This window comes from Condylostylus longicornis, unplaced genomic scaffold (genome assembly GCF_029603195.1).
Source record: "Condylostylus longicornis isolate FDR11 unplaced genomic scaffold, ASM2960319v2 ptg000055l, whole genome shotgun sequence".
In the NCBI taxonomy this organism is placed as follows: Eukaryota; Metazoa; Arthropoda; class Insecta; order Diptera; family Dolichopodidae; genus Condylostylus; species Condylostylus longicornis.
Window position 1 is genome coordinate 10,054,464 of NW_026578024.1, and position 14,365 is coordinate 10,068,828.

Below are 14,365 nucleotides of genomic sequence, written 5' to 3' on the forward strand. Positions count from 1 at the left end.
TTTTTTTTTATTTTTCGTTTGTTGTTTACTGCTGCTAATGGTTGTTATTTTTGTTGGTTTCATTTTCAATTCTTTGTTTTTTTTTTTGTTTTCTTTGATGCAACCAATTTCATTTCTCCACACTCTCCTGTACATATAGCCGAAAATGTTATAATGCTATATGCTGTGACTGTCTTTTTGTGTGTACATACATAAAATAACTTTTGTATGTACAAATATGCTCATAGTAATCAGGTAAGACTGTAACAGAGTTATGTATACCTACATGTAACATTAGTTTGTATAATGAGACGATGTTGAAAATTGATGATTTCAATGATTTCATCTTTCAAAATTCAACAAACATAACATAACAAAAAGCAAAAAAAAAAGGCAGCATATCTTTGCTTCTTAACTTTTATTTTAATTTTTTTTGGAAATGTTATCGAATTTTTATAAATTTTGTGGTATTATTTTTCTTTGGAAAAAATATTTTTTAGAGATCCATCTGGATTTTTGATAATCTTATTCTCTTTAAATTTGTGGTTTTTTTGGTTACAAAAAAAAAAAATTCAGAATTTTTTTATTAAATACAATATTTTTTTTTTTTGTTTTTGATTTAATGATTTAAGATGTATCAGACAAAATGTTAAAAATTCAAAGAAATATGAAGGCAAATGTCTATAGAAAATATCCAAAAAAAAAAAAAAAAAAACAGGTTGATCAGAATTTTTTATTCAGATTTTTTTTTTTTTGTAAAAAAACCAAAAAGAATTAAAACTGTCATGAAAATCATATTATTATAAACACATTGGATTACTTAGAACAGTCCGACCGTCATTCTTATTCTTAAATTTACATTCTAAATTCCTTATTTTATTCTAATAATTGAAATTTTATTGGAATATCCTGTAATATTTTCTAAGTATATCTACAGTGCGGTAAGAAACATGTATTTCAATTGTAAAACTTTGAATTGCATTTGATTCTTAAAGACTAGTCTAATAGCGCAATATATTTCAATATACACAACATATGTATGTAAATTGATTTGCCAAATTATTGCAATATAATTTCGGATCATTAACGGTGTTGTGGAATTTGTAATTTTACAAAAAGACCCAAAATCACTATAAGGAAATCAAAATTTTAAAAACATGCTTCACAAACATACTAAGTACATTAAGTGCAAGTATAAATTGTACAATTACCATAGCAATCGCGAACTTATCAAGTAGTAATAAGCTGTTAAGCTGTCTCTTCTTTTATTATATATAGAATACAACATAAGAAAGGAATCGGTTATGCTTTCGATCTAAATATCATGCCTAAAACGATTCATGGAGGCTTTTTTATAAGGCTACATTGGGGATTACGGTATGTCGTAATAATATAATATAACCCAAGAAGAGGTTATACTGTATAGGTTCGGGAACACAAGAAAACTCAAGTATCTCGTCTAAAATGCTACTTGCAAATAACCAAACCATTCCGAATTCGATAATCTTGTTAGGGTGCTAAATATTTTCATAGTATTGTAAAAATTTTTAATAATTTCTTCTAGTGTCTTAAAATCCTCTAAATCTTTAACAAATTACATGGAATTGTTGAAAATTTTTAGCATTAAATATAAAAGTTCAACTGTAATGTTCTTTAAAAAAAAATTTAGGAATTCACATATCTACAATAACTTTATATTTCGGTTTGATTTGTTATTTAATGAAATGACGGATTAAAAACATATTTTATAATTTTTTTTTTTTGTCTTTTAGAAAGTCTCAGACATTTAAATTAAAATAATAAAAAAAAGCATTGGATTTTAGTAATCGGATATTTGCTTAGTGTATGATGATGATTTAGTTGATCTGTTGGGCAAATTATTATTATTTTTTTTTTTGGTATTAAATTTTGACTTAAGACATAACCTCAAAATGAAAATATCATTATTATGTACAATGAATACATAAGATATTTATTTCTTATTATACTTCATATAGAATTACAAAAATATTTTATTATTTTTTTTTTTTTTAACTTGAAATGAAAATCTTTTAAAATCAATTTTTATTTTATTTTTATTTTCAGATGGTAAGTTCTTATCATCACAAAGCAATGACTCAGAACTAACCTACAATGGTAACGGTAAGTCAAATTTCCAATTACTAACAGTTTGATTTCTATGTGTGAAAATTTTTTAAAAGGTAGTTTTGTTTTAGTTTTCTTAGATTGGTACTTATAATTTTAGAATGAAAAAACATTATTCTCTTGGTTTTAATAATATATTGAAAATATTGTGTTAAAAATGGACCAAAATTGTAACTTAAAGTCTGGAATGCTAGCTTCTAAAACCCAGCAATTAAGTTTCAAGCCTAACCATTCCGATATTGTAAATCAAACAGTATTTTACAGTAATTATATGAGTAAATCTCAATTATATAATATTTGAGGACAAACCATGGGCACATTTGTCTGATATGTCCATAAGATCAATTGGATACGCGCGAGAAAACAAATCATTTTAAAGATTTCAATAATTATGAATTAAAAAACGCATACAACTTTATATTTTGTGAGTTTAAGTGATTTTCTAATGATTTTCTTTGAAATGGAGTAAGGTGCTCAAATATTTTGTAATAATTGTACTCTTAATAATTATTGCGTTTGCTTCCAAATAATTTTTAGTTATTCACATTCTGTACGAATGATTTTCCTGAAGCTGGGACAAAAAAACCTGCAGTTTTTCTATAGTTTTTACTCATAAGTCATAAATCAAAAATATTCACATAGTCTGTATGTACACAAGTTTGAATATTCATAATACATTCATTAAATGTTAAGTGCTAGCGCATTATTATAAACAAAGCGTTTTACTTCAATTGCGTTAAATGTTGACATACAAACATACATTACACAATATGCGTATATATGGCCACTTTTTTCTCTGATTTTATTTTTATATTCATTTCTTCCAAAAAAATTAAAATCAATTGAACCAACAAAATTGTATGTACCTACATACATTCATACACACGTATGTTTATTTTTTACACTAGCCCCAATTTTCTAAATAAACCAGTGGATATTATAACATTATAAATATATAGAGGGAGCAAAATGAAAAAAAAAATTTTAAATAAGAAAAAAAAAAACGAAATTAAAAATGACAAAAAATTATTTAAAACAATTACCACACCCATCACTTTAACCAGCGTCAAGTGGTTAAAATTAAGTTTAACAGAGTGGTATAAAAGAGTCGATATAATGGTTCAGTATACGTCTATATAATTTGAGGTCTTAAGATAGTCTGAGAATAATTGTTGGATGATTAAATTATAGTTAAGAACAACTAGGTGGATCCGCCTAGAAAGCGGTAGGCCACTGGTTCGAGTCCAGTTCGAGGAGAAAAATTAATTTTTAAATTTTTTTTAATTTTTGCTGCCTTTAACTCGTTCCTTTGAATACGTCATCCATCTATTCTGCAGTTGTATGAAGAAATTTCCATTAAGTTAATATTATTAGTGCAATAGGCACATTACTTAATCAAACAACTACACGTTGTATTAGTAATTCACCAAAATGGTTATTAGCAAAAGTTACTCAAATCGAATTTTTATTTTGACCGATAATTCGAACTTTCTATTCGGTCTGAACCTACGGACAAAATCTTAGCTTCAACCTTAATGTTCTATTGTGTTTAAGTTTTGTTTTTTTTTTTTTTTTGAAAGATCAATTCAAATTTGAATTCGTTTTGGTCTAGGGTGATTATTTTATCAAAATTTTATTACTCTTATTCAATGATTTGTGAAATTGAAGTGAAATATGAATTTTCGACTTGACAAGTTTTTTATCGAAAACGAAAAATTAAAGAATTAAGCTTAAAATTAACACAAGCAAAAAATTGTCCGACAAAAAGAATTATTAAATTTTTGCCTAAATTTATGCAATTTTTTCACAATATTACCGAAATTTATTTAAAATTAATTTATTAAAATTAATTTAAAATTTTCATTTTCTCACCACAATAATATTAAATCTCTTAACATATCGTATTATATAAAAATTTAATAATCTCAACATTATACATAATAAATAGCTGTAAAGCCTGTTTAATAGACGTTTATCGCCACTTTGTAGAGATTAATATACATAGAATTAATTAGTGTAGAAAAAATTGTGTATAAGACAAAAATATTCATAAAATCGAAATTGAAAATTTTTCGTATCATAAAATCCTAATAATATCTTTTAATGGTTGTAGAAAACTAAATGATTCAATTGTTGAATTAAAATCACAGACATTCCGTATGCACACAAAACATTGATCATACACCAAAAAAAAAAATATATTAAATACGATGACGCTGATATGACAATATGGAGGCTTAGATTTTGATTGTGCTATTATATACATTAAAAGAAAACAACAAAAAATAAAGAGTAAAAAAAAAGACAAAAGAGAAAAGAGAAAGTAAAAAATTAAAGAATGCATTTAGGATCTAATAAGACCCATATTCCACCAAGCGACGATACTTCAATCAAATGTTTCAATTTTTGGTTTTCTTCTTTTTTTTTTTGGGCTTCATTACTTAAAAAAAAATTATAATTTTCATTCGAGAAAAAAATAAATAATTTTTCAATTTACATTCATTTGATTCAATTTTTTTTTTTTGTAAGTAATTTCTGCTTGTTTTAAATGTGTATAATAGATTTGTTGAAAAAAGCAGTTGTGAGGCTATTTTCATATCATAATCAATTGAAATACATAGTATGTATATAAAGAGCGAAAAAAGTGGGAACCAAAATTATATTGTTGAAACTGTGTATAACAAATACATTAGTCGTTTTTATTAAAAGAGTTTTCTACATACATATATACTTCTAGACTTTAAACATATTGAATATACTTAGACACCACATAATAATAAACAATGAAAATATTTTATTTTTAAAGAATACACACTCTCTCTCTCTATGAATATGTATACGATCTGTATGGTTGTAATCTAAAAATTTAAAAGAAAGACAAAAAAAATTTCATATTTTTTTTTTGTTTTATAAATTAAAGGCCTCCCAATGGGTTCATAACTCTCGAATACCAAAACATATTCATATACACACAATATTTTAAAAAATTTTTTTAAAAATATATGGGTACATATTATATATACATTATAACTTCTATAGCTTATATACTAAACTAACTAGAAAAATTTTTAATGTCCATTAAAGTCTATTTAAGTAATAATAAAGCAGGCTTATAGACAAAGGCCGACATTTTTCGTGGAACCATTAAAGTATACGCAATATACATAGAAATTTCTATTCGGAATGTAAACAAGAATGTATAGATGTATGTTGTGTATTAATTTTAAACTATTTCGGTGATGAGTGACAGAATTAAATGCAGGCCTATTACTAACACTTTATTTCTGTTTTTTTTTTCCATTTTAAATAATAATAATATGCGCGCATACCAATTTATCTTTGCAATTTAACATATGGTTATATTGAATTTGACTAATATAGTAAAACTTAAATTTTGAAGGGGACAATTTCTAAAAAAAAAGAGAAAGAAAATAATATTGATTTGATAGCATTGCATTGCATAAGATATGTGATTATGGTGAAAAATGAAATTGATGAGAGTATATCGCCTAACGCCTTTTATATATGTGGTGTATGTATATACGATCTATATGTAGCCATTAGAGTTGAATAAATAATAAATTATTGATTGAGAATCAATAAAAGGAAAAAATTTGTGTGTAAGTGCACTCAACAAAATGAAAATCAATTTTTATCATGATGGTTAATTATATGAAAGATATAATGTCAATAATTGCCTCAATTAGCATAATAAAAGAGAATAAATTAATTCATTTTTTTTTTTTGTAAAGTTATATAGCTTTGTATGCAATCGTTTAATTCCTATAGTATACTTGATTACCGAATAATAAAATCCATTTCGATATTTTTTTTTTACTTTTTATCAAAATCAAAAATTTTTATAAAGAAATTGCTTTTAATAAACTTAAATTGCTCAATTAATTTGTGTGTGTTGCCACCTCATAGATTAATTACCAAAAAATGTAGCACATAGCAAAACAAGAAAACGAAAAATTTTTTTTATATGAATTTTTTGTTTGAAAAACTTTTAATTTTTTATTGCCATTAATCATTGATTTTTGACAATCAGCTGATTTTATAGTAAAATTTTGTTGTTGTTTCTATTCATAGTAGTACTTGAGAGTTAACACAGACTATAAATATTATTAATATTATGTATAACATATGCGTATATATTCAAAATAAATAATCGAAAATAAGTGAAATATATTATAATGAAACACAATCTCCACTAGCTTATACTCGTATTACGAACACGGAACTTTTTTTCATTAACTCAATATAGAAAATAAAATTTCACTATCGACTGAACTGGTCGTCTTCAAAAGCAAAGTAAATAAATGGTGATTATCTTTTGTGTACATCTTAAAAAAAAACGAGATACGAAATATGAATATTTTTTTTCACTCGATTATTACATTATATGACTCTTACACTCTATTTTCTCACTTGGCAAGTAAGAACAATTGGCTTTTAATTGCTTGCTAAATTTCGGGCAAATATTTAATATATTTGCTATACATATGTATATTCTTTTACGATACCGAAAAACAATAAGGAAAATTTCGTTGTGATTATTACAGTAATGATTTAAACAGAGAATAAATATTGCCTAGTGATAAAGAATTATGTATATTTCAAAAATTCAATTTTAAGGCGTCACTTTTAAAATTTGATGGTAAATTCTTGCAATAATTCAAATTTTACAATAAATACTTTTAAATTAGTAATGTGCGAGCTATTGTGAATATGTAATTGAATTAACAATATTGTATATGCTTATATTCATTATATATATATCTGCGTACTCCATATATGTAAGAATGTACGTCATATCATTATGTTTTAACAAGAAAATAACATTTTTTTTTTCACCAATTTATATAAATTGCCGGTAATATACTAAAAATGCTACTATAAATTTAATACTTTAAGTGTATATACAAAAAATTTCTTTAAACAAAAAATTATTATTTAAATATATGAAAATATACAGAAATACATACATACACACTTAAATACTTTCATATATCCACAAATATACGAGTATGTATGCATGAATTTGATTAATTTTCAACTAGTCCATGACGTCATTTACAAGGAAGAAAAGTATTGCACACATTTTAACTAAAATAATAATAATAATTTTTTTATCCACATTGAAAAATAAATAAAAATTGATACCCGTGAAACGTCAAACTAGTAGTGGCAATGAACAGAAATAGTAAACAAAAAACAAAAAATGTAGAAAAAAATAAAAAGAAATAAAATAAAAATTTATAGAAGCGCTCATACAAATTGACATAAATTTGTGTTGACATTTTGAAGGCTTATTCGCAGAAAAATGAAATATTGAAATAAAGTGTTCGGGTGTTTTATGTAGTCTTGAACATAAAATTATTTTTTTTTTATTTTCCTCACATTTTATCATTATTATTTATTTATATTTTTTTTTATTTTTATAATTTTCTATTAGAAAACTTATATTTTTTTTATTAAAAATATTACGGAAAAAAAATTGTATAAAATTTTATAGATAATATTTAGGTGAAAAGTTTATTGAACCTTTTTAAATGATATTTATTTGGCTGTGTGCATAATATGTAAAATAAATGAGAATGAATATGTTTAAAAATTAACTAATATTCTGGAAATTTAAGGACCATTTTTATGGAAAATTCTTACAAAGGACTTGAATTAAATAAAAATTACTAAGCGATTATTTTCGGTTTTGTAATTACTTTATTACTTCAATATGTCAACAATATTACTTAAGTGAGTACATAAAACGGACACACTCCTATTCTGAAAAAGCCGAGTTAATATACTTAAATACTCACTTGTCATATTTTATCAAATTTACTTTAATTCTTCTGTTCTTAAATTTTTACAACTTTCATTTATTAATAGATTTTTTTTTTTAATAAAATTTCCTAAATAAAAAACAATGAAAAATTTCAAATTTCATTCATAAAATTTCTTTTTTCTACATACATAGGTATACATTTATGTGTATGTATAGTAAAATGTCTCCCGGAGATTTTGACGTAATTTTTTGTTGTAAATTGCCATGTCTGACGAGTAAAAATTAAACAAACTTTTTATATATACAAAATAATGCTGTGTTGTCGGTTATTACTTACCTTTCATTAATCATCTAATTACAATTATTTATTGTCAAAAAATACATCATCAACCAACAACACCAACTACAACAACAATAATAATAATAACAGAAAAACAAGTGATTATACTTTTATATTTCAAGTGTCAGTCGTTTCTTGGTTTTTTTTTCCATAATATACTAGTAGCAAATAAAATAAAAATAAAAAATTATAAAAGTGTCAGAATTAAATGTAGGTCAGTAACGAAAAATTCAAAACTCACTCATTTCTTCATCCCATTTTTTTTTTTTTTTGTAGCTATACTGCTGATTCTCAACTCTATACATAATATTTATTACAATCAAACAAGAAACCAGAAGAAGAAACAGTAAAACCAAAATATAAAAATAAAAAAAAAAAAATGAAAAATAAAATAAACAAACATTTTCAACGAACTTAATTTATCAAAATGTAAACCTGACAATAATTCATGTCTGTCCAAGACAATAAAATAAAAATAAGAAACAGAAATGAAACAAGAAAATGAAAAACCAGAAGAAAACTGAAAAATTCCAGACAACACAAATACAAATAAAATGAAAGTTTCGCTTTTATATACACAAACATACATAATTATGTGTATGTACATACAAATATACATAAATACATAAAAATATAAATATAATATTAATTCTTTGTTAAACAATGAGACAGCAAAATCATTATCCTTTTCTTTGCCTTGTTATAAGAATTTTATTCTTACTTATATATATATATATACATATACGTACATACATACATTCATACATTTTCGTTCCCAAAACATTATAATAAAAATTTTAATATTATAAACCATACAGAAAGCATTTTATTTATATTTTGTTATCTTTTCAATTTTCAAACATATTACATAATTTTTGACAGTTCTTGACATTTTGTAAAATCATTGCCATTGTTTTGTGATCATGCTCTAGCATTGTATACGAATTTATTTGTGTTTCTGCTTGTTTCTCGTTTTATTCTTATTTTATACGTCATGCATTTTATGTCTTTCTAATAAAAAGTAATTGTGAATGGTCATTCACAAAAAAAATTTATTTGTCAAAATTTTTTTTTAAATAACTATAATTTTTTTTTTGAAATTTTCAAAATATTTACAAATTTTCAAATGAAATTTACTGTTATATGCACAAAATTTGAAAAAAAAAAAAAAAAAAAAATTTTTATTTAAAATAAACTTGAATTTTTTTTCCTTAAAATTGTTATACACTTATTTGTGTACATACACACATATGTAATATGTATGTAGATCCCCCAGTACATAAACGAAACAAAAAAATAAATTTTCTCTTAAAAAGAACTTTTTTCAATTCGAATACCGACCCCCCATTATTCGGTTATTAATAGCAAGTTACACAAAAAAAAAAAATAAAAATTCATAAACACACTGAACATAAAAAATAAATCTGAATAAAAAACTCATACATTTTCATATATGCATTTGTATTAGTTCGCTTATACCGTTATAGGTTAGTGAACATACAAAAAAATTGTAAAAAAACAAGAACGAAACAAAAAAAAAACGAACACTCTTTAAATAATAGTCTGTCAGAACTGTCAAACAAGTCGGCGACTTTTAAAATTAATGGGGGCCTCTTCTGGCTGGTTTTACTTCTTTTATATTCTTTTGTTTTCACTTGTATACACATTCATACATACAAATTTCATTGTACGTGCAATATGTATACTTTTATACGTACATACATATATTATGTGTGAATATGTGTATATGGTAATGATATTTATTTTATTATTATTTTTCATATACATGAATGTTTATAACAGTTAAAATATATAACAGTTTATGTTTACAATTTTTATTTATTTATTTTTTATTGTTTTTTTTTCTACTTCTTTTTTTAAATACAACAAATCTAAACCAAAAGGGCAATGTTTTATGCATCATATATACTTACTTACCTACAACCTACAATATGTACCTACGAGTATGTGTGTAACATATTATAAAGTACCATTTTGTGTATATACCTATATGCTTACATACTTACATACATAAATGTAAATTTATATGTAATTGTGCCCCGTAATATATTATCTAGAGTTAGTGAATTTTTTTCAAGGTCATTTTGGAGTTCCAAGGTAATTTATCTATTGCGGTATGGTGTTTATGTGTTAAAAAAAAAATCAAGGATAATTTATTGTACAATTTATTATAAATTATATTTTAACGATTCCATTTTTTTTTATTTTAGTTTATTTAGGGTTAAAAAAAAATAAACGAAAAAGTAAAAGTAAAAAAAAATGAAAACCAACTTAAAATTACTCAGGAAAATATAAAAGTTTTGTTAAAATGCATATTTGGTGTTAAGGCAAAAATGAAAATAAAACATAAATAAGTTCTATAGTTGGTACAATTTCTCATTTTTCACACACATATGCACATACACATTCGATATAAGAAATAATGGGAAAAAAATTTATGCAATTGTTATTCGATATTAATAAATCTTAAAAGTTTTTTTTTTTAAAAATTAGGTTAAAGGGTTTTTCTCTCATTTAGGTTTTTGAACTTGTAGAATAATAAAAAATTTGAATAAATGCTAATCTTGGTACTTGTATATCGTATATATACTTAAAAATGTCAACGGGTGTCATACTGTAATTAAAAATATTTATAAAAAAATCTTGTAATCTTTCATAAATTATTAATAGATTCCTTTAAAACGAAAGTATAGGTAAAGCGCGATTATATCGACTTATGTCGGTCAACATATCGGAAGCTTTGCACTTAATTTCATATCTCTTTTCTATAAACGGTTTATGTTTCTCTCTCTCTCTCTTTCTTTATCTTCATACAAAAAATTAGCTGTTAAAACAAGTGTATAATAGTTTTAATATTTTAAACAGTCTAAGTACTAACTCTAATTGGAAACGGTATACGGTTTTAACGGTGTACAGTAAAACGGTATAATAGCCGCATTGCCAGTGCGGCATACTAAAGTTGTACTGCGCAATTTTGTTCAATTGCTATGATTAAATTCTGTATATAAAACGTCAGATACAATGAAAATAATTTTTTAGTTTTTTCACTACATGCTTAGAATTTGAAATTCGAATCCGAGCACAGAAATTTCAAAAAAATTTAAATTTACATTTAATATGAAAACAATTTTTTGTTTGGATCGCGTACAACCGCTTCCATTCAGGTTTAGTGCTTAATCAAATTAAGTTGTTGCTGAAGCCATACTATTTTATAATTTAATTCTTAAAACACGTGCCCTTAAATATCATAATTAAAATTTATTAATATTATCATTAATCAATTATATACAATGAAATAAAAGAGAAAAAAATTGTAATTTGTTCACCGCACCGCAATAAATTTGGACTTTATTGACTTTAATTCATTTGTTTTCTTTTTTATTTTTGCAAATATTATAAGACACGAGAATAAAAGCTACTTCACAGTTCATAAATTTAAAAAAAAAAAGTAAATCTCTTTTTTTGTTATTTTGTTTTTTGTTTTATTAGAAAAATTTAAACAGTCATAATTTTTTAATCGAAATCTTTAAATCAAAATCAACAGTAGCGCTGCTGATAACTTGTAGATTAAATTTAGTACTAAATTGACTAGTCTGTCCACCCATTTTCTGACATTTAAGAGAGAAATGAATCGATCATTCTCGTTGAAATATCAATTATTTTTTAATCACGTTTAATAATTTAAAAAAAAAGAAAATTTAAACAAGAAATATTGATTCCAATCTTTCAATATCACATTTGAACTCGTATATTTTGTACATACGTACATATGTACATATGTATGAATATATTATTATAATTACAAGCCATATATACGTATACTAACGTGCTTTTACTGTACATATTGTGTATATATACATTATAATTACTTTTAGTTTTATATTAAATTTCTTGATTGAAAACTGCCGATCCAACATTCTCAAAGTTCCACCTGATTATGATAAAAAGGAAAATAATAATAAAAAACAAAAAATTTATACAAATTTTTTTTCCATCATATTTTTTTTTTCTTTATCATCATCGGATGTCAAAAATAATCAAAATCTGATCGACGTGGTAAACGCGCTCTCATACATACATATATACAAAAAGAGTTCAACGATTCACTCTTATATAATATTTTATGCATTTTAGTTCGCGGTGAAATTATAGTAGACATGTAATATACCTGTACATAATATGTATAGCATATTATATCCTTTTACTGACAGACTAACATTTAGATAATTTTAAATATATTTTGAGCCTATATACCATCATACATCAGCAGACCATACAGACAGAAATTTATACATAAATATTATTGTGCATACCAGATCACAGTCATCATCATTATTCAAGTTACTTTGATAATAATAAAGTCAAAAATAATGATTTTATGTAGTTAGTTGTTATGAATAATAATGGATTTAAAATGCAACTAGCCATACTCTTTTATATGTATATTAATAAAAAAAAAATTTAAAAAACCTAAAACACGCATAATTTTATTAAAATATTGAACGAAGAAAAAAAAAAAAAAAACAATATTTTTGTATAGGTATAAAATAATTAAAAAAATAAAAATAATACAAAGATAAAAGAAAGGTGGACAGACAGTCACCAAAACGTGTTTGTGTTATTAATAACAGAAAACTCTTAAAAGAAAATAAATAATATTATATTAATATTATGTGTAAACCTATATATATTGTATGTGTACACATAAAATTTTAATGAGATATTTAAAACAGAGCAACAACCATTGAAAAAGTTAAAATTCAAATAAATTTAAGCCTAGCTAGCAATATTCTTATAAAAAATGCTAACACCGACGACGTCAACTCGATATAAATGACTTCAAAATTATGGTAGTATAATATCAAAAAGGGTTTGCAAGTAGCTATGGCAGCTATTTAATAATTTCGTTAACCTTATTTTAATTTTATTAACTCTCCTGATTTCTACTTATATCTACATACAATCTCCTTTTAAGAATATTACATTGAAAATTAGATTTAAAATTTTTTTATCAAATCTGTTATGAAAATCTTTCAACATTTTAATCAATTTGATTCAATTTTAGCAAGAGACCTAATACCTTTTTTTATTTTTTTTTTTATTTTTTTCTAATATTAGGTGGGTATATACGTAGTAGAGTCTTGTTGTCTTGATCTATACGAAACCTCCTAAATTATAATTATGTTGATTTCATATTAGTGATTATATTTTAAGTTTAATCTCTTCTTTCTTTTAATAAATTATTATGAAAATATTTTTTGATATTTTCAGTGGCAGATGATGTTTTATTTTTGAAGCTACTGTAATGTATACGTGACCGAAAACGCCTACTTATCACTCAGAAAATATTTTATATAAGTACGAATATAAAAAATGATTATTGATTATGCTTTATAGATATACTGTTCGAATATTGGGATATTTATGGAAAAAGAAAGAAATTCTTATATTGCGGTTTAGAATTTTGAAAGTAAAAGTTGCAAATTTTCAAAAAGATCAATAAAAGAAATTAAGTACAGAAATTTAAGAAGTATGTGATAGGGACACTGTGGATATTTCTAAATTAATTTTATACGAATTGTCCCAGGTTCTTGAAGCTTCTTACGTAAAATACACGCGTAACATCAACTTATCTTATTCAGGCTTGTGTTGCAAATTAGTTTGCAAACCATAAAATGTCCACAATTTCTTCTATTCATTAAAATACTCGTATCTGAGATTCTATAATGAAATATTGCCATAGTTATTTAAAAATCATAATTAAATTGTAATTTATTTTGCAAAATTTACGACAAACAATTTAAATTAAAAAAAATGTTCTTAAAACAAAATAAAATTATTCTATTTGAAAAAAAAAGTGAAAAATTACTAAAAATTAATTTGAACATAATAAAAATGTTATTTCTCAAATGAAATTAAAATATTGTGCTTTAAAAGAAAAATAACGTAAATTAAGGTATAATTTTTTAAAATTAAAAAGATTAAATGCATTTAACTGCTATAATTTAACTCTTATTTTTTATGGTACTTCATTTTTTGTTTTAAGTAATTACAATCTTTTTTTTTGTTTTCCAAATGCATCACATCGTCAT

General features: G+C 23.8%; 1 protein-coding gene across 3 annotated transcripts in view; it reads left to right on the forward strand.

Annotated features, from left to right (window-relative positions):
• Positions 1-14,365, forward strand: part of LOC129612112 (homeobox protein homothorax) — a 437,826-nt gene that overhangs the window by 285,502 nt on the left and 137,959 nt on the right. For all 3 annotated transcript variants that reach the window (XM_055525634.1, XM_055525635.1, XM_055525636.1), the window contains one exon: positions 2,065-2,121. In XM_055525634.1, coding sequence (XP_055381609.1) covers positions 2,065-2,121 — 57 coding nt within the window. The remainder of the gene's footprint in view (positions 1-2,064; positions 2,122-14,365) is intronic.